We start from the raw sequence: 22499 nt of genomic DNA, 5'->3' as shown, positions 1-22499 counted from the left end.
ACGATGGGCCTACCCGTTGGTGAGATAAACCCAGAGGCCGACAATGCGCAAATAGAGCTCTACAACTGAGAAGACACTGCGGCGAGGGAATTTTCAATTCTGCTCCAAGTAGCCATCGAGACCTACGTCCGACGACAGGCGGAAATCCCACCAAGTGTCATGTGGACAGCGCTGGAGGTTAGCCCTGCAGAAAATCAGTTCATGAACCACCTTCCCCGGTTGCTTGCACAGGCATCGCTGGCACAACAAGCTCGCTTGGAGGAGATTGCCCAAGAAGAGCGACGCCAACGAATCCTGCAACAGTACGAAGAAAGCAGCCGTCAGGAAGCGGAGCGGGATGGCACGAGGCCAGGAAGGAATTGAACCCTAAATCCCATAGGGACAACGGAACATTTTATATTCAAATAAAGGTGTCATAATATTGACACGAGTTGTATTGATGAAAGGAATTAATAAAGGCGTGAAATGGTTTATGTGTTGTGAATTATGGAAATGTATGGGAATTAATGCCCAACCTATTAAATAAAGATAGAAATAAAAAAGTAGAAACGGACGAGTGGGAGGCTGCGCAAAGGGCCTTGATTCTGGAACAGCAAGTAGAACGTAGACGGAGGCTGAGGCAACCTGCCGAGGGACGACCTACCAAAGGGTGGCCTGAAGGGAACCAAGGAGGAGTCACGGAGGGTACAGAAGCCGAGGCAAATTTCTACGCGTCGCCAGAACACCGTAGGGTGCGAAGCCACGAAGAGTTTCTGGAAGAAACAAGGTTACGGCAGAATCTAGTCGAAGAGACTTAGGATCAAATTAGAAACTTATCCTTTACGCCACGAAGTGCAGATCACGAGAGGGAGCCAGGAGTGGGTGCGGGCGACAACAGAGGGGAGGGCAACCGTACAGTTGCAGGTGCCACACACAACAGGCAAAGCACCGTACCTCCAGGCACCCACGCAGGACACACCACCGGCGCCGGAGGGAGCGGCCCACAGACGTAGCCTCAGGCACCTCCAGGAAGATGACCCCCCTCGATGGCGAGCAAACAGAAGTTGCCTAAATTCAATGGACATAGCAACGATGACCCCGTACGGCACTGTCGTACATGTGAGACAATATGGTCAGCCAACAGGGTAGTTGACAAAGCGGATTGGGTGGTGCAGTTCCCTGCCACCCTGAGAGGAGTAGCCATTGATTGGTACTCTGATGTGGACAAAACAAAGGTGGGAACATGGGAAGACCCATAGAAAGCTTTTGAGGAGTTTCGACTCCTTCGAGATGATAATGAGATCGTGGCGGAGATACTAAGCACAAAGCAGGGAAAGCACGAAACAGTGCGAACATACACTCGACGGTTAAAGGAATTACTCGAGTAGATGGAGAACCAGTCGACTGACGGACTAAAGAAGAGATGGTTCGTGGAGGGGTTGCGGTCATCCCTGCGGAGGAAGATGAAAATTGTACCGCCCACTTCATACGATGATGCATACAACCGCGCAATGGATTTGGAAAGTGAAGACAAAACATCGCAGAAGAAAAAGGACAAGTCCTCTGGAGAAGAGGAGTCCTTGAGAGAAAACAACGACGACGAATCATCAAGTAAGAAGGTGCGAGCTCTTCAAAAGGATATGCACTGTATGTTGAAGGAATTTAAGAATATGAAAGGAAGCATGAACAAAACCGAAGACGTGTGTTGCACTAATTGTAAGGAAGAGGGCCACACAGAAGGCACCTGCCCGAAGAAGGCCATTTGTGAGATTTGCCAAGTGATGGGACACTCCATCAAGGAATGCCCATACAACATGAAAACCCGAAGTACGCGAATGAGCCAAGTGTTGTTCACGGAGCAGGCCACAACATCCGCACCAGCGACTACGGCCCAGCAAACCAACACAACGGCATCATCTGGAGGTTACCGAGACAACAGACGCGACAGCAGAAGGAATAACAACAATAACAATAACGGAAGTCGTATCCAGTATGACACCAAGGGCCGGCCAATGATCCAATCTAGCGCCTGTAATCAGTGGGGGCACTTCGCCCATGATTGCACGAAGGAAGCCACCCCTCAGCACCTCTGCCGATGGTGTGGGCCAAGCGACCATGAGGACGCAAATTGCCCAAAGGCAGGGGTTAATTTCCTCAACATTGAGAAGGCTGAGAAGACTGGTGAGAAAGAAGTACTGGCGATCACCCGCACCCAGACGAAAAAAGGCCACTTATCCCGACCCCCGTACAGAGAAGGAGAGATTACGGGAGGCAAAGGCCAATATTGAACGTGAGATGACGGCCGAACAACGAGACAACGAGGTGGCGAGTACATCATCCCGTACGAAAGCTGAAAATAACATCATTGCGCAAGTACTACAGATGGAATTACCTATAAGGGTAAAGGACCTTCTAGAAACAATGCCACAGTTAAGAACTGCCATTTTTAGTTCCATACAAACCACTGCGCAGGCACCTTTGCGTGCCACACGGGTGGAAGTTCCGGTTAGCCCCTCGGTTCACCCAATGTTGTTGGCCTTAAATAGTGGTCAGCATCCTGCTGTAGTAGAGATGGGAATTCTCGTGGCTATCCTCAAGGACACCATCGTGGATGGAGGTTCGGGGGTGAATGTACTGCCAAAGGATACGTGGAAGAAGCTAGGGAAGCCAACACTATGGCCACCCACGTACAACTTGGTAGGTGCAGACCAGCACGGCATCAAGCCACTCGGCACACTGATGGCCCATCCGGTCACCATCGGCACGCAACCCTTCATACTAGATTTTGTGGTAATCCCACTCAAGAAGAAGGGGTACGACGCCATCTTAGGCAGAGGGTGGCTGGTTACAGCAAAGGTGAACCACGACTGGACAAAGAACACCCTTTCTATGGAGAAAGGGGGGCGGAAGTACACCATTGATCTGAGGACCTAGGTTGTCGGCGAGGAACTGGCATCATCTTCGGAATCGGAGGGTGAAGGAGAAGGCGACCTGAGGAACGAAGGACGGGACTGCAGGGAGCCCAACGACGAAGGGATTCTCAAACTAGGAGAGTGCTCCGAGGATGAGACAGGGTCATTGAACAAACTCTTCCACTAGCAGATGGAGGATTACGAAATGTTCCAAAGCTACAGGCTCGAAGTAGAGGAACCAGAGCAAGTAACAGAGGAGGTGTACCTGCCGAAATACAGAGAATATTGGAAGGGAGACGCCCCAGACCTCGGTGACTTAGATAATCCGAAGATCATTCGTGTCGATAACGATTGGAACCCTGTGTGGAAGGCCGTAGCCTTCAAAATCTTTACTATTCTTCTTCTTCTTATGTACGGGAAGGAGACCGTGGTCCCTGTAGAATTTGTGGTTCCATGTCTTCAGATGGCCATTGAAAATAGACTTGCCACCAACGGATCCAAATTGAAACCCTACACGCGAAGCGCACAGGGGACCCGAGAGGCCGGAAGGACACCCGAGAGGCCGAGGGGGGACTCGAGAGGCCCGGCCAGTGACTGGAGAGGCACGAGACCAACGCGGGAGACTCTTGGGCAAGGAAAACCAAGAAGGATGAAGGGCGATCCCAGAGACAGGGGACCCGAGCCGAAGACTATCTAGACAACTAAATTAGGAAATTTTTATTAAAAAAAAAAAAAAAATGTACGGCCGTACGGGTCTGTATAGCAGTTGACCGTACGGTTGGGAAAAAAAATTATTAAAAGAAAAAAGAAAGCCACGGTGGAGCCACACCGTGCGGTGGCAACACCGGCGGTGGGACCACCATGCGGTGGCAACACTGTCAGTGTGACCACCAACGGTGGAAGCCTAAAGCTAAGCATTGGTGAGGGAAGGCGTTGCGGGTCCGAGCAATTCTATGACACCAGAGAGTTATTCAATTCAGTTAGCCGCCTTTGGGGAGTGTGATGGAGGATTTGAGGCGTCTCCTAGCCTTTGTGCCAGAGGGTTGTGGCCAACTCCAGGCAGGAATGGTATGCTTTGAGGAACTTGGAGTATGTCTCGACTGGACAAGAGGTTGCCTTGGTGGATGCAGAGAGGGCTCGAGAGGAGCTGACCACCAGGTTGGAGGCAGTACTAGCGTGAGACATAGCTCAGCGTACCCAGGAGTTGGATGCCGAGAGGGCAGCGCAGGTGGCTATCAAGGACAAATTGGCTAGGGAGACAGTATCAATTGAGTAGCAGTTGGTGGAGGCTGAGACTGAAAAGCATGTTTTGCACACAAGTTTGGTTTAGGCACAGGAGGACTGTGATGTCAAAGGAAGCAATGATGGTGAAATCCGCACTTGAGCATTGGATGGTAGTAGAAAAGGGTTTTCAGGCGAGGACGCAGCAAGTGTATAAGTTTTGGGCTCGACTGGCGTTAGTAGTTCCTGCCATTCATCTCTATTTTGTATTAAGTCGTCCGGAGTCGACTTCTTTTCTTGGGGGGGTTGATGTTGCCGGGAATAATCATCATGTTGTGTTGTCATATTATGTTTATGTTGTCGTCGGTAATAATGAGTTACGCCGATCAGTTGGTTAGTCGTCCCGAAGGGCAGTTGGACGCGACGGTTGGTCGCACCCATTCGGGTATTATATATTGTGTACCTTTCCTTCGTAGTGGCATCATAATAGTCGTATCTGGGTTTAATGTTATAAGCACTTCATGTACATGGACTGTTGAATTAATAGAGAGACTGGTTATTTAATATATTTCCATTATGTTCTGTGCATTTACTTTCTGCATTTAACCGTTTACCCGTATGTGGCAAACAGATCCCGCTTCTATTTCCTTCTGCGACCTGTAAAACCAAAGGAAATTAAGTTAGATATCAGAACTTAGATTAGATATTTAGGATCTTGATGACTAAGTGGTTGGTATTCTCACTCTAATCTTGATACTTAGTCACAAAAAGATGGAATTTTTCACATATAAACTCCACACTTTTACGATTTCAATCCAAAACCAGGTTTTATAATCTTGAAAACCCTCATCCCATTCAGTCCAACATGATCTTTCTCACTGAAAATTTGGATAAATCCACTAAAATCATCTCCAACAAATTTTGAAAACTCACAGAATGTAATAAATCTGCACTTAACCAACTTCACCTTCGATGGGGAGAGAAGAAAAAGACAAGAACACAGAAAGATCTTTAGAAAAACTCAGAAGATTTGAATGATCTGCCTCCTATTAGCTGGTTATACTCCAAAATCTGTCAGCGTTTATGAAGGACAAGGCTGGAAATGATGATTAATGCCTCCAAAAATACGCTCAACCTGTGAAAACCTTCTTTGAACCTCCTTCACCCTGCAAGATAACTCTGAAATTTGCTCTTAATTTGCTCAGAAAGTTCGAGCTTTTGATGTGTAATAATGAAAGGAGGAATGTCTTATTTGTATTAGAGTTGGTTTTAATGCACTTCCATTCTCAACTTCAATTCAACCTTGCTTATAGAAGAAGTTTCTAATTTAGTCTTTAGTTGGCTTGTCATCTCTTCAAGTTCGAAAATCTTCTTCTTGGTTTACAAAGTGCAAGTTTCTAAATTGATTTTTAGTCCATAAATTCAAACTTGATCTTGAGATATATTCTTTCAAAACTTTCTAATTCCATCCACAGTTTGAATTCTTTCTCAATCTGTACTATATCTTCTTCCAAAACTTTCTAAATCAGTTAGCAATGACTTCACCAAGAGCGGAGTTTGAAGGTATCATCCCATAGGGCGGAGTTTGGAGAGACAACCTCTAAGGCAGAGTTTTGGGAGGCCTTAAGAGGCTTGCACGCCATCATGGGCGGACTTTTAACATCCCTCCAACAAGGATGGCGGAGTTTAGAGATCACTCCTAGGGCGGACTTTGGAGGCATCTCTCCATGGTATCATCATACCTTGGCTAGGCAGACTTTTGGTCTATCACCAAGGATGGCGGACTTTGGAAGGCATCAAGGAGGAGGGACTTTCATGAGACATCAAGGAGGGCGGAGTTTTGTGCTCCCTCTTCAAGGCGGACTTTTGACTACTTCCTCATGCATGGCGGACTTTGGTGCTCACTCCAACATGGCGGACTTTCTTCACTTCTCATGAGGGCGGACTTTTGAGCCTCCAACTTCATGGCGGACTTTTGGGAGATCACCATGCATCATCATCTTGGGCAGAGTTTGGAGACTCTTCATCAAGAGGGCGGACTTAAGTATAAGTGGTATTTCAATATGTCTTTTCTCTTTCTTATACTTTAAGTTATATTTCATATATATTGTCAGGATGTTTGAGGGTGGTTTCGGACCTCCAGGAGTTATAATGCAAAATCTAGTTTTTGGAAGATTCTTCAATTTTCTAGACAGTCAAATTTCGGGATCAAGATGACATTCCAAACTTAGCCAAATTTCAGGACATTTGAGGATCAGGATGACATTCCAGACTTAGATGATTTTTCGAGCTGATTATCCTTTGAATGTGCCATGACCCCCTAAAATATAGGAACTTAGCTCTTTAGGTCAAAACTTGGTAATTTTCGATAGCTTTCGATGCATGCCAGTGCCACCAGTGCAAACCCTAGGCCCCCATTCCGAAAAAGCAAAACACAGGCATCCCTAAAAATTAGGGAAAACTTTCTAAAAATAGCCATACCGGGGATTGGGCTAAAAATGCCAAAAACAAAACTTCCTAAAAAATAGGAAAAAGCAAAAAAAGCAACCTTTCTAAAAATAGAAAGTTGTTCAAATTCATTCAAATCAATTGTGTTCTTCGTCCTTTGGCCTTTCTAGGCACTTTGATGGTATCCAAACTCTGTTATCACTTGGCTTGCAAAAATTGACTTTCAACCTCTAGGACTCAAACCGTTCAAAACTGAGCAAGGCTTGGCAAAACTGAAGTGGAAGGCCACGAGCACTAACAAAAAACCCTAAAAAGCAGGAAAAAAGGGAGGGTCCCCATTTGCAATGGGGCAATGTGTGAAAAAGGTCACAACAGATCCTTACTAAGAAATTGAAAAGTGACTAAAAGTAATGTTGCTTGGATCAATCCATTATCAACCAACTAATTGGTGAAGTCATTTCCAATTTTATTTTTCTGCAATCTTCAAATCAACAATATCAATGTGACATCTATGACTTTATGTAATGCATTTGACAAAACCGTATGAGGCTCCAACACACCTTCATGCAACTCCATTGCTGAAAATGATCTTTTTCATTGCTCAAATCTCCAAAAAACACCAAAGTGTGAACACTTCTTTGCTAGATATAAAAATCAGAAGCTGGAAATTGGATACTCAACAATAATACACGAAGAATGATAATAAAATCAAAAAGGCCATTTCTAAAAGTATTCAACCACCGCTGTGCAAATAAATATTCTTATAGTGTCTGAAATCAATCTTTCAAACATTTGAAGAATCTAAAAACAACTTTTGTTTGTTCATGAATGGCAAAATGCATTTATGTGTGAATTTTCAATAGATGATGATTTCTTTATAGGCATTCTCTTCATTTTCTTTTTCTTTTCTTTATCAGCTCAATGCAGTTAGTTTTTTGGTTTTTTAATAAATATCAACTATAATTTTAATAATAATTACTCTTCAATAATAATATAAATTAAATGTAAATATTGATAAAAACAATTTGTTAAGCCCATTGCATGCTTTACAATCCTTATCAGTGGTCTTGAGAAACTTACAAGAGCACAAAAAATGTGTCTACCTTGGAAAAAGTGTTTGTATTTATTTATAGCTGTTTTTACTCACACTGACCTGGACTTGTGTTACTGCTGATCTTTAGGCTTGATTGCTACTTTCCTACTTTGGGCTGAGATTCTCATCTCTTTCAGTTTAAGTCCTGGTCTTTTCTGATTTGATTTAGCCGCTGCTCTATGGTCTGTCTTTTTTCTGATTTTTTTTTTAATTTTTATTTATAAATTCTAATAATAATCATTTATTAATTAAACATTATTTGCTATTTGCTATCCCTTTTCAGTGTGTTTCCTGTGTGAAAACACAAAACCAGCTAAGATGGATCTTTCATCATCGAAACTAGTGATAGTGATGAAGGTTTTTGTCCTCAATAAACACTTGGAAGAACTCAATGTTCACTCCAACAACATCTCGATATGTGTCCAGTGTCACCTCTAAATCAATGAAAATGAGAGTCAAACTCCTCAAAATTGAATTGAAAGAAAAAAAGGGATTTAATAATTCAAATTCAAATTATTTCCCTCGAGAAAGTCCTTTTATCAATTATAAACAATTTAAATCAAAGCTACCCTTTCAATTATAATACTAAAGTGAATATTATAATGCTGCGTTATACCTTTAGTGCAATAATTAAAATAAACTCAATCAGTTTGCGGAAAGCCCCTCCAAAGAACCGAAAACTGAGATTGATCATACCAAGACGTAACTGAAGATGACGAATGTAGTCAAGTGCCAAAACGAGCACTTACTAAAATAGCAATGTTCTCCGAGAACTATGGAGAACAACCCAAAAGGTCAAAAACACTACAAAAAATATTGCCACAAACTAGAATACCAAGCGAACACCAACACAACTGTTTGAAGCCAAAAAAATTGAAACTGAGCTCTCCAAGAATTCTGGAGTCCCCAAACCAACACAAATTAGCCTATAGGAACCCAACAATAGGCTAACGGAAAAAACATCAGCTAACTAGATCAGAGAAGGGGGCATTACGTGTGCTGCAATTAGCTGAATGGTATGCTGCCCACAAAAGACATACAACTCAAGGAAACTAGGCATAACATCATCATCATCATGATTAGCCAACCAAGAGGCATTACTTTTAAACTATTCAAAATCTTTGTGAAGCAACACATAAATTTATATGCCCTAAAACAAGTGAAAAGGAGACCTTGGCGATCTAACGTCAGACTAATAAAAAGCAACAATTGTAGAAGGCAACAAAACACACGATAATTCTCACTCAATGATGTCATCGGTCCATCCAATCACTTGCCAATTTGTCAATCAGAGAAACAAATGCCTCTTCTTAGTATTTTGCATTTGGGATCCCATGTATCTCTTTCTTTTCTGCAGTTTCAACATATGGCATAAAATCATGTTATTGTATCTCTACTTATCATGCAGCTCTTAAGAATACTCTCAATAGCCTTTGTTTCTAGGGTTCGATGCTTCTTTCTCTAAACAACTCTCCCTCTGTAATGGCATTTTTGTAATCCACATATATTTTGTTCAAATATAAATACCTTTTACTTCTCCAAAAAAAAAAAGTTCAATAAACCATTCTTTAAGGGGATACATCTTCAGTTCATAATTTTTGGATGCCATAAATTCACTGCCACTTTTTAAAATTGTCAACTACTTAGTATCAAAATGATGTTAAAAAATCAAACTTAAGAACATAACCATGTTGACTTCCAACACTCCAATGTGTAAGCTTAGATCTTAAACCAGTAAACTTTATCAACTAATTTTGTTTAGTCAGATTGTAATAGCACCTATATTGTTTAGGAATACAGTGAACACTGCATCACGTGAATAAAGTGCCTTGAAGAGCCGATGAAGACTTGCATATAACACATATCTTTGCTTTGAAAACATGTAAGGGAATCCATGGAAAGCATTACCAACAGCCTGCAAAATACATCAGTTGCCAGATAGTTTATTATATATAGATGCACTGCTTTTAAGAGTTACCCTGATTTAATTACATTATTCAGTTAAAATACTATAGAAGCAACATGCATCACTTTGAGCGTTCAACCAACTACCTTTGCTATAAGAGAGACCGTGTAATTTTCTATGTCGTCAAGGTACACAACCATGCCTGCAAATGCACCAACAAGTGTCACCGAGAATTTTGAAGACTCCTCTCTCCCATTAGTGTCTCTGCAAATCAATTCCAAGATGAATAAGAAATCAAATTTTGATTGTTACTACACAGGGCAATGTAATTTAGACCTTAAAAGATAATACACAAGAAAATTCATTCCAATAGCCATAGATTCAAAAACAAAATTCAAGGTGTCAATAGTTATGAATGGATCAATTTGAGTGACCATCAATTAATGACTGATTTACCCATCCTGTTCAAATACATCATTCAAATACCCTATCTGATTTAAGCTACATGGCAAACTTAATAAAAAGCTCGAAGAACGAGAAAATTAGGAACCCACACTAACAGGAACACATATTCATGGACTAATCCAACAACTCAGACAATTCAACACAAACATATGGACCGATCAGATCACAATAGTAGAAAAATAAATGATGACACAAGCTGCCAATAATTAAGGAGCTCAAATAAACATGTTACTCTCACTAATTCCACTAGATATAGATGACATATGTATGCTGCGTAAATTTATATTGGATAGCTGATGCATTGAAAATAACAATAAAATAATATACCTGAAAATATTGTAATATTTATATACAATGTAGAGTTTTTGCACACCTCTTGATAGCAGTACAACAGTGTAAATTAAATTGTAATTCAAGTATTTTATTACAATGTATGTAAGGTGAATCATTTCCGCAAAAAACATCAACATAATTGGAGCTATATTGCTTACAATAAACTCTTCACTAAGTCAGAGCAGGAAATACAAGCAATTATCAACAGTTTATCTAGCATGCCTTCTAACACAAAGAAACCAAATTTTTATAGTAAGCTGTGGGAAAAGGAAACCTGTGTGGACTTCCACCAAAAGGAACAAGTCGGTAAAATGTTTGTAGAAGACTTCCCTTGCCGGAAAACTTCACTATTAAAGGAGACAACTTGCCCACCGTAAGAATTGCTAATGAAGTCAGTTGTGGATCACTTCCAGGGGAATCCAAAACTCCCAAGGCGTCTGAAAAGATTCTCTGTAATATATTCACATTGACAAATCACAAACTAGATTATGGGCAGTATAGTTTCAATGATAAAACAATAACGTAAGAGAAATATCCGAAACTATTACAATAACTTCCGTTATCACCTTGTAAGTTTGATGTGAATTTTTCGCCCGCTGATCATCAGAGGTGATACAACTTACTATCTGGCTTAGCACAAATACAAGACAAACAATTTAGCCACTGCACAACAATATGAACATGCATATCCTATACTTGATAAAAGCATTGTACTTATCACTTGAATAAATTCATTGTTAGTGAGTCGTATACCCATTCATTCCCATTTTATATTTTTTCCAAAAAAGGTGACCAAAAATATGATAAATAAAATGTGAAAGCACTAGCATATCATTTGCTATTATAATACCACTTCCAAGGTCTAGTTTACTTTCCAGTGTTAAAAGTAAGAGTGAGGTTACTATCAACGCATATTAATTTTGTTGATAGAACCAACTAAAGTAGCAAGTATTGAAGACAAGAAAACTCTGATGCTAAAGTAGTAAGTATTGAGTGGTTGAGGTGATCAAATCTTATTCTCTCATGGAGAGTGAACTCGTCCTCTGATTCAATTGCCTTGTTCTTGGTTACTCCGACTTACTCTAGATATGCTCTACTTCAAACGAAATTAAAGTTTACACTAGTGCCCCCATGGAAACTTGTATCATTATTCATGATCACTAAGAACTACATGTAAACATACAAGATTCTTTTTTTCTCAATTGAAGGGGCTGCCTTGGATACCAATGTACCAAAAAAGAACCTAACAATATACAAGTTGTTGCTACCTTTGCAACTTAAAGAAAAACCAGTCCTCAAAAAATACAGTCGATGTTGCATTCAAGGTATCCCTGCAATTAAAGATGCATTAAGAAAGAAGGCCCATTCAAATGGAAAAGGTTTACCTAGGAGTATATTTCTTATACAAGGAAAAAACACTTGCTAAAAGCTTGAAGAGTGGAATAGAAGCATTGGCTTTAAATTTAATTCACTACTATCTATAAGTTATTTATCCTCCCCTAAAGAGTTAAAAATCAAACTTTGCCATATATCATCAGTTTGCTACAGATTTCCCCCAAGATTCAAATCCAATTTGTACCTAGCATGACCCAATTTTGCACAAGTTTGCCTTGGGCACTGTCGAGCACCTCCAAGAAAATTTAGGTACATTGTTTCAATGTACCCAAGGAAACCTGTGAACACTCTACAACACCTAAGGCAAACCCACATTAAACTGGAAGCCTTTTTTTAATTACCTCTTTTATTTTGGCCTTTTATGCCTCATCGATTGACCAATCAACCTAAAAAACTAACTCTAAACCCTAAATTTGACCTAAAAACAACTTGAAACACATTTAACATTGTCCGACAATCTTTATCTTTTGAGGAGTCAGATGGCAGCATACTTTTACTATGACCTTGTGGTTCTTTTAGTTACATCATCTAATGTTAATGATGATGATGGTGACTATTGATGTGTTTTTACTTTTTAGGACACCTCGAACATAGATAAGATAAGATAAGATGATTTTATTAATGTCCGACAAAAGACCACAAAGAAGGTCTATGGGACTGCCAAAAGCCAGAAAGGGGGGCCAGCCCAAAGCAGGGACACCAAACGGCTCCTAAAACAAAGCAATAACAAAACAACAAGAACCAACAAGAAAAGAGAGAAACAACCGACAGCAGGGAAAGAGAGAGAGGAAAGAGGGGAGGAGAGTCCCGCACACGACTACCCAAGCCCTCTACCATTGCTACAAAGTCTACGTCGCAGAGAAGAAACTCAAAATAGAAAGGTAAGCCATAGAGCCTGTGAGAGGCCCAAAACGCTTTTGGCGCTTCCTGGAAGTGTAGGTGGAAGTTGATGGAACACTTCTACCAAAGGGAACACCGCTGCCGAAGGATACACATCTTGAAGATCATCAGCCGAGTATAGAATAAAATACTAAGTACTCTATCCTCTCTTGAACAAAGAAACCTCATATGCTCAAGAATATGATCAAATGAGATGACTCCAAGGTTTACAATGCGAAAAATCGACTTAATGCTCAGGATAGACTCGGTGAAATTGTCATGTCCCCTCTTGGATCGTTATATATATACGGAGAGAAAGAGAGAGACCCTAAATGAAGAAATTATTATTAATAATTAATATAATAATTAGCAATGAATGATTATTTAAAATTCATTAATTAAATATTATTTATGAACATGATTTAAATATTATATATTATCAACATAATTTATATATTCAATAATAAATAATAATACAATTAAAATATAAAAGAAAAAAAAATAAATAATAAAAATAAATAAATATATATATATATATATATATAATAATAATAATAATAAAAACAATAATAAAATATAATATAAATGAGTTGAATATCATTACGTAGGCATGAAGAATTTACATGAAGAAATACACGAATACACAGGAGGCTTAAAGCATAAAGTGTATGCATGAACACACATAAGGCATGAATCATACCGTGATGACCCTCGAATAGAAAATGTAATGAACATATAATCAATGATGCATATAAAAACCGATTACTAACTTATTAATAATGCAATAAGATTAATAATACAAAGGCAGCCCAGTTTGAATCGATGTCTTAGTCAGCAAAGGTAATCGTGGTCAAATGATATTCAAAACTATAATGTCTTCATCAACAAAGGCAACTGTGGTAAATACTGGAACAAATGATAGTTATAATAAAACAATTATAATATGTAATCGCTGTTATCAAAACATTGTAATCATAATATATATCGGTAATCTAATCAATGGTGAGTGTATAAGATTATAACAAAACCGTTGGTTATGAATAATCTTCACCAACGGACATGACCCCTCCATGTAAGGTAGGATCGGATATAAATAAGTTTAGAAATCAAGTCTAGACGGGGGAGAATATAGGAAAAAAGGAATTGTACTGCTGCGGGGAATAAGGAAGATAGTAAAGGGAAAGAACTAAGATCAGATCAAAACGGTTATTAATTTACAAGCAACAACATCCCTGTTCTTGGTGGTATGCTGCAATATAATAGAATATAATAATACCATAGGCTGCAATATAACAATAATACCATATAGAATTTAAATAGAATACCATAGGCTGCAATATAATATACAGTTTTCATCAGAATAATAATACGGTAAAGTGCTTAACAATAATAATATTACCATAGACTGCAAGATGTATTATAATACATAATTTTATAACAGTGGCAGACCAGACCTGACATGTGTCAGATCTGTCTGCTCTTACCAGCCACTATATATATATATATATATAATTAATGTTTTTTAGTAGTGGTAGTATTAATGAAAGGTAATTAGGAAATCCATTAATAATCGGTAATATAATATGTTACATATATATATAGAAATCTTGATCAGAAAATAATAATATTAAATAAAAATCAGAAAGAACTCTTAGAAATAGTAAATAAGAGGAATAACGAAATTAATTGTCTAATAAGGAAAACATAGGAAAAAGGATAAGGAGGACTGCTGTGTGGCGAGAGAAAAAGGTCTGGAAGCTACGGCAGCAGGTTACAAACAGGTAAGTAATGAATGAATATTTTATTATATATGTTAATAAATATAAATAATGAATATTTCAGTATTTATATTAATGGTAATGCATGAATAGATTATTATATATGTTAATAAATATAAAGAATGAATATTTCAATATTTATATTAACGGTAATGCATGAATAGTTTATTAGATATAAATAATAAACATCTCAATATATATATATATAATGAATATTTTAATACATATGTAATGAATATAAGTAATGAACAGTTAAATACATATGTTTATGAATGATTTTTAGATGTTAATGAATAGGTATAAACATATGTTAATGAATACATGTCAATGAATAGTTAGGAATATGCGTTAAGGTGAATATTTGATAATGGACATTTTCTGAATATATGTTATGAAATATATGCTAAATTAGGAATATGTAAATGTGAATTATGGAATGGAAAGTCGTAGTAATAAAAATGCAAAAAATGTATTATAAAGGTAATCACATGATGGAGGCTATAGGGAGGAAACTCCCTTAGTCTAGGGGAGGGATTATGATAATCCCTAGGGCAGTAAACATTGATATACATATGTATGGCTTGGTTGATTAAGTTCAACCAAGAAGAGACGGATCTGGCCAGTCCCCTCTGAGGACTTGGATGATGGGATGCATCACCCAAGGCAAGGAATGGACATAGGGTCTTCCTTGGATGGCTTGGGTGTAAGAGTTTACACCCAAGACAAGAATCGAGTTAACCTTCGATTTCCTGGATGGCTTGGATGTAAGAATTACATTCAAGATAGGGGTCGAACTCACCTTCGACTTCCTGCAGGGCTTGGAACCAAGATGGGTTCCAAGAAGGCGAGTTTCACGGCCGCCTAAGGACATACTTTCGTATGGCATTCGTATCCTTTTTATTAGATAAAAATTGTGATTATGTTAATTAAGTATTTTAAAGTTAGATTGCAATTTAGACTAGTTATATATATATATATATATATATATGTCTGTTGTATTCTAACAAACTGTTTTGTAGGACAGTGATCTCTAACTAGTATGGACATTACAAAAATTGATGTGATATTGTTGGAATCACAAGGGGACTCACGTTTATGAAGTTTACTACAGCATAAAAACTATACTAACTCAACTTGAAAAATAAAAGATAAAAGAGATAAGGGTTTAGAGGTCTAATCTAATCCTAAGAACAAAGACAATAAAGGATGATGCTTTGATAGACGGATTCCCTAATCAATCTTTGCTTCGCCATGCGAGAACAACCACACAAAACTTATGCAATCTCCAAAGGATAACAAAGGGTTTTCATATTATGAACATTCATTCAAACACCCATTACTAGCGCAATTCAAGTAAATATCCACAATCGAACTAGTGCTTAAAAAAGTTCAAGCTAACTTTGCACTGTAGCTTACAATCAACAAACCACAAAAATTATGAACCAAAATTCCATCAAATACCATTGCATTTCTCCATTATAATCAATGAACTTTATCTAAATTTGAGAAATAACAAGAAACCATGCAATATGTATAAATTACACATAAAGATCCAATATGCTTCAATGAAAATCATGTATTAACTCCAACAAGTCTTGGTAACAACTTCGAGTTTCCTCCTCCTACTCTATTGCTAACTGCTATCTAACTATTTTTGATCTCTAACTATTAACCTTTACAAATGAAAGCATTGAGCCTTATATAGAGGTCTCATCACAATTCAATGGCTCTGATCAATTCAAGATAAATAGTCGAGATTACATGACAAGACCCTAATTAGGGTTAGTTACAACTAACTCGCTTCAACCAATGAAATAATTACAATATTTTGGACACATCTCCTCCTTTGAATTCTAACCAATAGAAATTAAGGTTAGGTATGTGAAACAATCTCCAATGCAATGCCATGCGTCCCTTGCTCCATGGACGCAGCTATTTTGGCTCCAAAACAGTGCGTGTTATTGATTCTTTCGAAAAATCACAGTCATCATTTTGCGATCAACAGTTAACATTGCATCTGTAACTACGTGTTATGAACATTTTTGTAGTACATTAGGTTGGTTTTGGAGCCAGAATAGCTGCAGCCTTGCTCCATCCTCGGATGAGTCAGGCTCATTTAACTTGGACATGTCTTGTCACAACTTGATTGGTTGGTGATAATTGAATTCCACCTCAGCTATACCATGTAGATCAACATACTCAACATTATCCAATTGCTCAAGCAAACTTTCTAACTTTGATTAACTCTTCTAAAACAATCTTCATTTCATGATCACATTTCACTTTTCCTTCTTCATGTTTGGAAATTCTCTTTCTTCTTGTGATGTATTTCAATCCTTGATCCCGATTCTCGCAAATGCAAATCATATCTTTGATGGCTTTGATCTTCTTGTATTAATTGTAGAATCCTTCATCCTCCTGCAATCCTTCAATGTTTTGATGTCTTGTGCGCATTGTTGAGTTTCATCTTGATGTGAATCCTCATGTTGAACTTTGGATATTGGATTTCCGAAGGAAACTCAAGATTGTTGCTATTATTTGTCATTGTGCAATCTTGAATAACATGAACTCTTCTTTGTAGTGTAATGATCTTCAAATTGTTGATTCACCATAAACTTGAATGTCTTGAACTTGGATGCTTTGTTGTCTTCAAAGCCTTTGTCATGGCTGAATCCTTCCTTCTAGTTCTGAAATTCATTCTTGATCATTCCATGAGATCCATTGTTCTTGTTGAGTATTGCATCATGTTATAGTGTCTTCTTCATGCATCGTCTCTTGCATCCATTATATATCACCTGAAAAGACAAAGAAAACACTTTAAATAAAGTTGTAAAAGAAACCCAAAGTAAGGAAAATGCAAGATCATTCACAAAATTCGACTTAATAAACCCTTCAAAATCTGGAAATGCACACTTAGAACTAGTGAAATGATGTTCAAGATCTGATCATTGCTCAGTTGTTGATGATAACCACTCAGATCTGAGTAGGAAAGACTTATTTCTTCTTAATAATCAGATTTCAGTCACTTCAATTCACTGATTTTTTAGTTCTGAGATTAGTTCTATCTTTTTTGGATGTGCACTTTTGCTCTCAGATTTCCCCTTACTGTGGCTAATCTGCTCCTAATTCGCTTGAGCCTGCTCCTTGATTATTGTGTGAATTGAATTTGATTTGGTCTTGAAATGAGAAAACTTCTCATCTCACCTTATAGCCTTCAACAATCTTGAATTTGCAATCCTTAAACAAAACCAACCTAGTGCCTTAATCACTTGAAACTAAATTAATTGAATTCACACCTTAGGTCAGCTATCTCTTTCTCCATCAGCGAAATTGGGAAAGATTAAGTTTCTTTTCTTTAGGTCTGTAAAGTATATTCAATTTCTATTGAAGAACAAGTTTAAAACTAGTAATGCTATGTGATTGCAATTTATTATTTTGTGTCTAACAATTCTGATTTATTTATGTGCAGACTGTGGGAGAGAGATCATTTAATATTTTCTATGACTTCTCCAAATGAATTCAGTTGGTATATATATCATTTAGGCAACCGGTCAATAGGTGTATTGACCAGTCATGCCTTTTAGGCATGACCGATCAATGCACCCATTGATCGGTGCCTTTTCAATATATGTTTGTTTTATCTCTTAACAAATACTATAATAAATCGGTTCATATAAACCCCGATAATCATATTGCAAATCATGACTAGGATCGGTGCCTTAATGCACCCGATAACCAAAGGCGCATTGTATATTTGAATCGGCGCTCTATTAACAACAGCATTTAGTTAAGTCTGATACACGTTGCAATATTATTAAGTTTGATATATGGATTATTATCAAGAACAAAATAAGTATTATCAGCATGATTAAACAGTATAAATAACGGCATATATAAGTATGGTTTTACTTATCTTGCAAGAGCTATAATGCATTAACACTCCCTCTTAGCTCTGGAAGATAGGTAACCTGCATCACATTTCTGTTGGCGGCATTATTGTACACGGGAATAACATTAGTTAATTATGTGTAATTGTTTTGGTTAGTTGGCAACCGAGGGGTGGAAGTTGCGGTGCGACGGTTGGCGCTCGCACCCCATCGGTACCCTTTTATACTTCGGAATGTAACTTGTAACATACACTTAATTATGAATAGAACATCTGATATACTTTGTCTGATATTTACGACATTATTCTGCGTTATGTTCTTTATGTCTTAAGTTATTCACCCGAGAGGGCAAACATTTGGCGCCGTTGCCTAAACGAACTCGGAAACGGAAGACACGGATGGCGCACAGACACAATGGGCCTACTCGTTGGTGAAGTAAACCCGGAGGCCGACGACGCACGGACAGAACTTTACACAGGAGAAGACACGGCAACGCGAGAATTTTCAATTTTGCTCCAGGTAGCCATTCAGACATACGTTCAACGAGAAGTGGCGGAGGCAGAAATCCCACCAAGTGTCGTGTGGACAGCACTGGAGGTTAGCCCAGCAGTAAACCGGTTAATGAACCACCTCCCCCGGCTGCTTGCACAGGCATCGCTGGCACAGCAGGCCCACCTGGAGGAGATTGCCCAGGAAGAGCGACGACAACAAATCCTGCAACGCTACGAAGAGAACAGCCGACGGGACACGGAAAGAGATGGCGCCAGGCCAGGAGGGAATTGAACTGTGAACTTATTTTCAAATAAAAGTGTCATTGACACGAGTTGTACTTGAGCAGATGAATTAATAAAGACATGTTTTGATTTAAGAATTGAGAGTTATGGAGATGTGCGACAATTAATGCCAAACCTATTGAATAAAGATAGGAATAGAAAACCGGAAACGAACGAGTGGGAGGCCGCGCAGAGGCCTTTGATTCTGGAGCAGCAAGTAGAACGTAGACGGAGGCTGAGGCAACTTGCCGAAGGACGACCTGCCGAAGGGGGGCCCGAGGGGAACCAAGGAGGTGTCACGGAAGGTGCAGAGGCCGACGGAAATTTCTACGCGTCGCCAGATCATCGTAGGACGCAGAGCCATGAAGAATTTCTAGAAGAAACAAGGTTACGGCGAAATCTAGTCGAGGAGACTCGGGATCAGTTTAGGAACTTATCCCTTACGCCACGGAGTGAAGATCACCAACGGGAAGCAGGAGTAGGAGCGTGTCAGAACGAAGGGGAGGGCAACAGTACGGGTGTAGGTGCCACACGCGACAGGCAAAACACCGTACCTCCAGGACACACCACCAACACTACCGGAGGTAGCAGCGCAGGGCCACAGACACAGACACAACCGCCTCCAAGAAGACGACCAGGGATGGCGAGCAAACAAAAATTACCAAAGTTCACAGGGGACGGCAAGGAAGACCCCTTACGGCACTACCGTACATGTGAAACCATTTGGTCTGCCAACGGAGTAACAGACCAGGATGACTGGGTACAGCAGTTTCCAACCACATTACGTGGAGTCGCCATAGATTGGTACTCCGATGTAGATAAGCAAAAAGTGGCCACATGGGCTAACCTACAGAAGGAATTCACGGAGGAGTTTCGGTTGCTCCGTGATGACAACGAAATTGTAACAGAGATATACAGTACCAAGCAAGGTACTAAGGAGACAGTACGGGCATACAGCAAGAGACTAAAGGAATTGTTGGGTAAAATGGAGAGTCAGCCGGCTAAGGGCTTAAAAAAACGATGGTTTGTGGAAGGATTGAAATCCTCCCTACGGAAAAAAATGAAGATTGTACCCCCGGCGTCATATGACGACGCCTATAACAGGGCGATGGATCTAGAAAGCGAATACAAAACATCAAGGAAGAAGAAAAGTAATAAATATTCATCTGACGATGATGAAGATTCTGACGAAGAGAGCAGTAGCAGTGGCGAATCGAGTAAAAAGGTACAGGCGCTACAGAAGGACATGGAACGAATGCTGGGAGAATTCAAGGCCATGAAAGGGAGTACAAGTAAGACGGAAGAAAATGAAGTGTGGTGTACAGACTATAGCAGTGACGGACACACAAAGGGTACTTGCCCGAAGAAGGCATTCTGTGAGATTTGCCAAATGATGGGACACTCCACCAAGGAGTGCCCATACAATATGAAAACGCGAAGCACGAATCAGGTGTTGTTCACCGAGCAGGCCACAACATCCGCACCAACGGGTACAGGCCAGCAAACTAACACAACGGCATCATCTGGAGGATACCGGGATAATAGACGCGGCGACGGAAGAAATAATAACAATAACAACAACAAAAACCGGATCCAGTACGATGCCAAGGGCCGGCCGATGATTCAATGTAGGGCCTGCAATCAGTGGGGACACTTCGCCCGCGATTGCACGAAGGAAGCCAACCCTCAGCACCTCTACCGATGGTGCGGGCCAGGAGACCATGAGGACGCAAATTGCCCTAAGCCTGGTGTACACCTTCTAAACATAGAACCTACGAAGGCAGAAGTATTGGCAATCACAAGGGCACAGGCTAAAAAGATTGCCTACCCAAATCCCCACACGGAGACCGAGAGAGTGCGGGAGGCCAGAGACGAGATCACAAAGGAAATGGCCGCACAAGGACAGAATAGTCACCAGACAACAAGTCCACCACGGACGAAGGGAGAAGAGGAAATCTTACGGCAAATATTGCAGGTAGAGGTACCCGTGAGAATTCAAGACCTCCTGGAGACTATGCCGCAGCTAAAAACGGCTATTTTAAACTCTGTACCCCCACAAGTAAAAACGAGGGACGTCGTGAGCCCCACAACCAACCCCGGGTTTAGGGAGGTCGTGAGCCCCACGGTCGACCCCATGTTGTTGGTAGTCAACAGCGGACGCCACCCGGCGGTGGTAGAAATGGGTATACTAGGGACCACCTTAACAGACACTATTGTGGACGGAGGGTCAGGAGTAAATGTACTCCCAGAAGCGACATGGAAAAAATTGGGAAAACCTACGTTGTGGCCCCCTACGTTCAACCTGCTAGGGGCAGACCAACATGGGATTAAACCCCTTGGTACCCTCATGGGCCAGCAGGTGACGGTCGGCACGCAGCCATTCGTGCTGGATTTTGTGGTAATCCCCCTGAAGCCGAAAGGATATGACGCCATCCTGGGGCGGGGGTGGCTCATTGCAGCAAAAGCGAACCATAACTGGAAGAGGAATACCCTTTCTTTGGAAAACGTCGGGAGGAAGTACGTAATCGATCTCCGTACGCAGATGGTGAGCGAGGAGTTAGCCTATTCCTCTGACTCGGAATCTGAGGGACACCAGTTAGCAGAGGGTGGAAATAGATGTCGCATGGAGCCTAGTGATGAAGGGGTGTTAGAACTGGAGGCATGCTCAGGGGACGATGGGGACTCCTTGAATGGCCTCTTCCATTGGCAAATGGGAGATTATGAACTATTTACACCCTCGTGCAACGTATTGAGCATCGAAGAAGAACCAGATATATTTCACCCAGAATATGGCGAGTATAAGGAAGGGGAGGCAGCAGTGAATGAGACGCCGGCACACCAATTCCTGAAGGAGGAGCCTATTAAGTATCAGGAAGCCAACTTAAAGGAAATGAATCTCGGGGAGACAAGTGACCCCAAGATCATCCTTGTCGGAGATGACTGGAATCCAGTGTTGAAGGTCGCAGCCTTCAAAATTTTCCTTGAATACAAGGATGTCTTTGCATGGACATACAAGGACTTGAAGGGCGTGCCCCCAAAGCTATGTGTGCACCGAATAACATTGGTATCGGGAGCCCAGCCAGTGAGGAAGCGGCCGTACCGAATGAACAAAAATTATGTTGTACGAGTGAACGCCGAAATTGAGCGGATGTTGGAAGGGGGCATAATCTTCAGAGTGCAGACAAGCGAATGGGTGTCCCCCATTGTGATTTCCCTCAAGAAAGAGGCCAATCAGATCCGGATCTATGTAGACTTCCGGTGCCTAAACGCTGTCACTGTTAAAGACCCGTTTCCCATACCCTTCACAAACAGCATCTTGGAGGAAGTAGCTGGACATGAAATCTATTCCTTCATGGATGGGTTCTCTGGTTACAACCAGGTATCCATCGCGGAGGAAGATAAGCTGAAAACAACCTTCGTGGTGGAGGAC

At 40.3% G+C, this 22499-nt stretch overlaps 1 protein-coding gene across 7 annotated transcripts in view; it reads right to left on the bottom strand.

Annotated features, from left to right (window-relative positions):
* The window catches only part of LOC131027990 (uncharacterized), a 200942-nt gene that overhangs the window by 106230 nt on the left and 72213 nt on the right, over nucleotides 1–22499 (bottom strand). For all 7 annotated transcript variants that reach the window (XM_057958096.2, XM_057958098.2, XM_057958100.2 and 4 more), the window contains exons 7-10: nucleotides 10924–10983; nucleotides 10632–10807; nucleotides 9706–9823; nucleotides 9433–9568 (exon numbers count right to left, since the gene is read on the bottom strand). In XM_057958096.2, the coding sequence (XP_057814079.1) occupies nucleotides 9433–9568; nucleotides 9706–9823; nucleotides 10632–10807; nucleotides 10924–10983 (490 nt within the window). The remainder of the gene's footprint in view (nucleotides 1–9432; nucleotides 9569–9705; nucleotides 9824–10631; nucleotides 10808–10923; nucleotides 10984–22499) is intronic.

Source organism: Cryptomeria japonica, chromosome 5 (genome assembly GCF_030272615.1).
Source record: "Cryptomeria japonica chromosome 5, Sugi_1.0, whole genome shotgun sequence".
Classification (NCBI taxonomy): domain Eukaryota; kingdom Viridiplantae; phylum Streptophyta; class Pinopsida; order Cupressales; family Cupressaceae; genus Cryptomeria; species Cryptomeria japonica.
The sequence above is the reverse complement of the archived record's forward strand: the minus strand, read 5'-3'. Positions and strand labels throughout refer to the sequence as shown.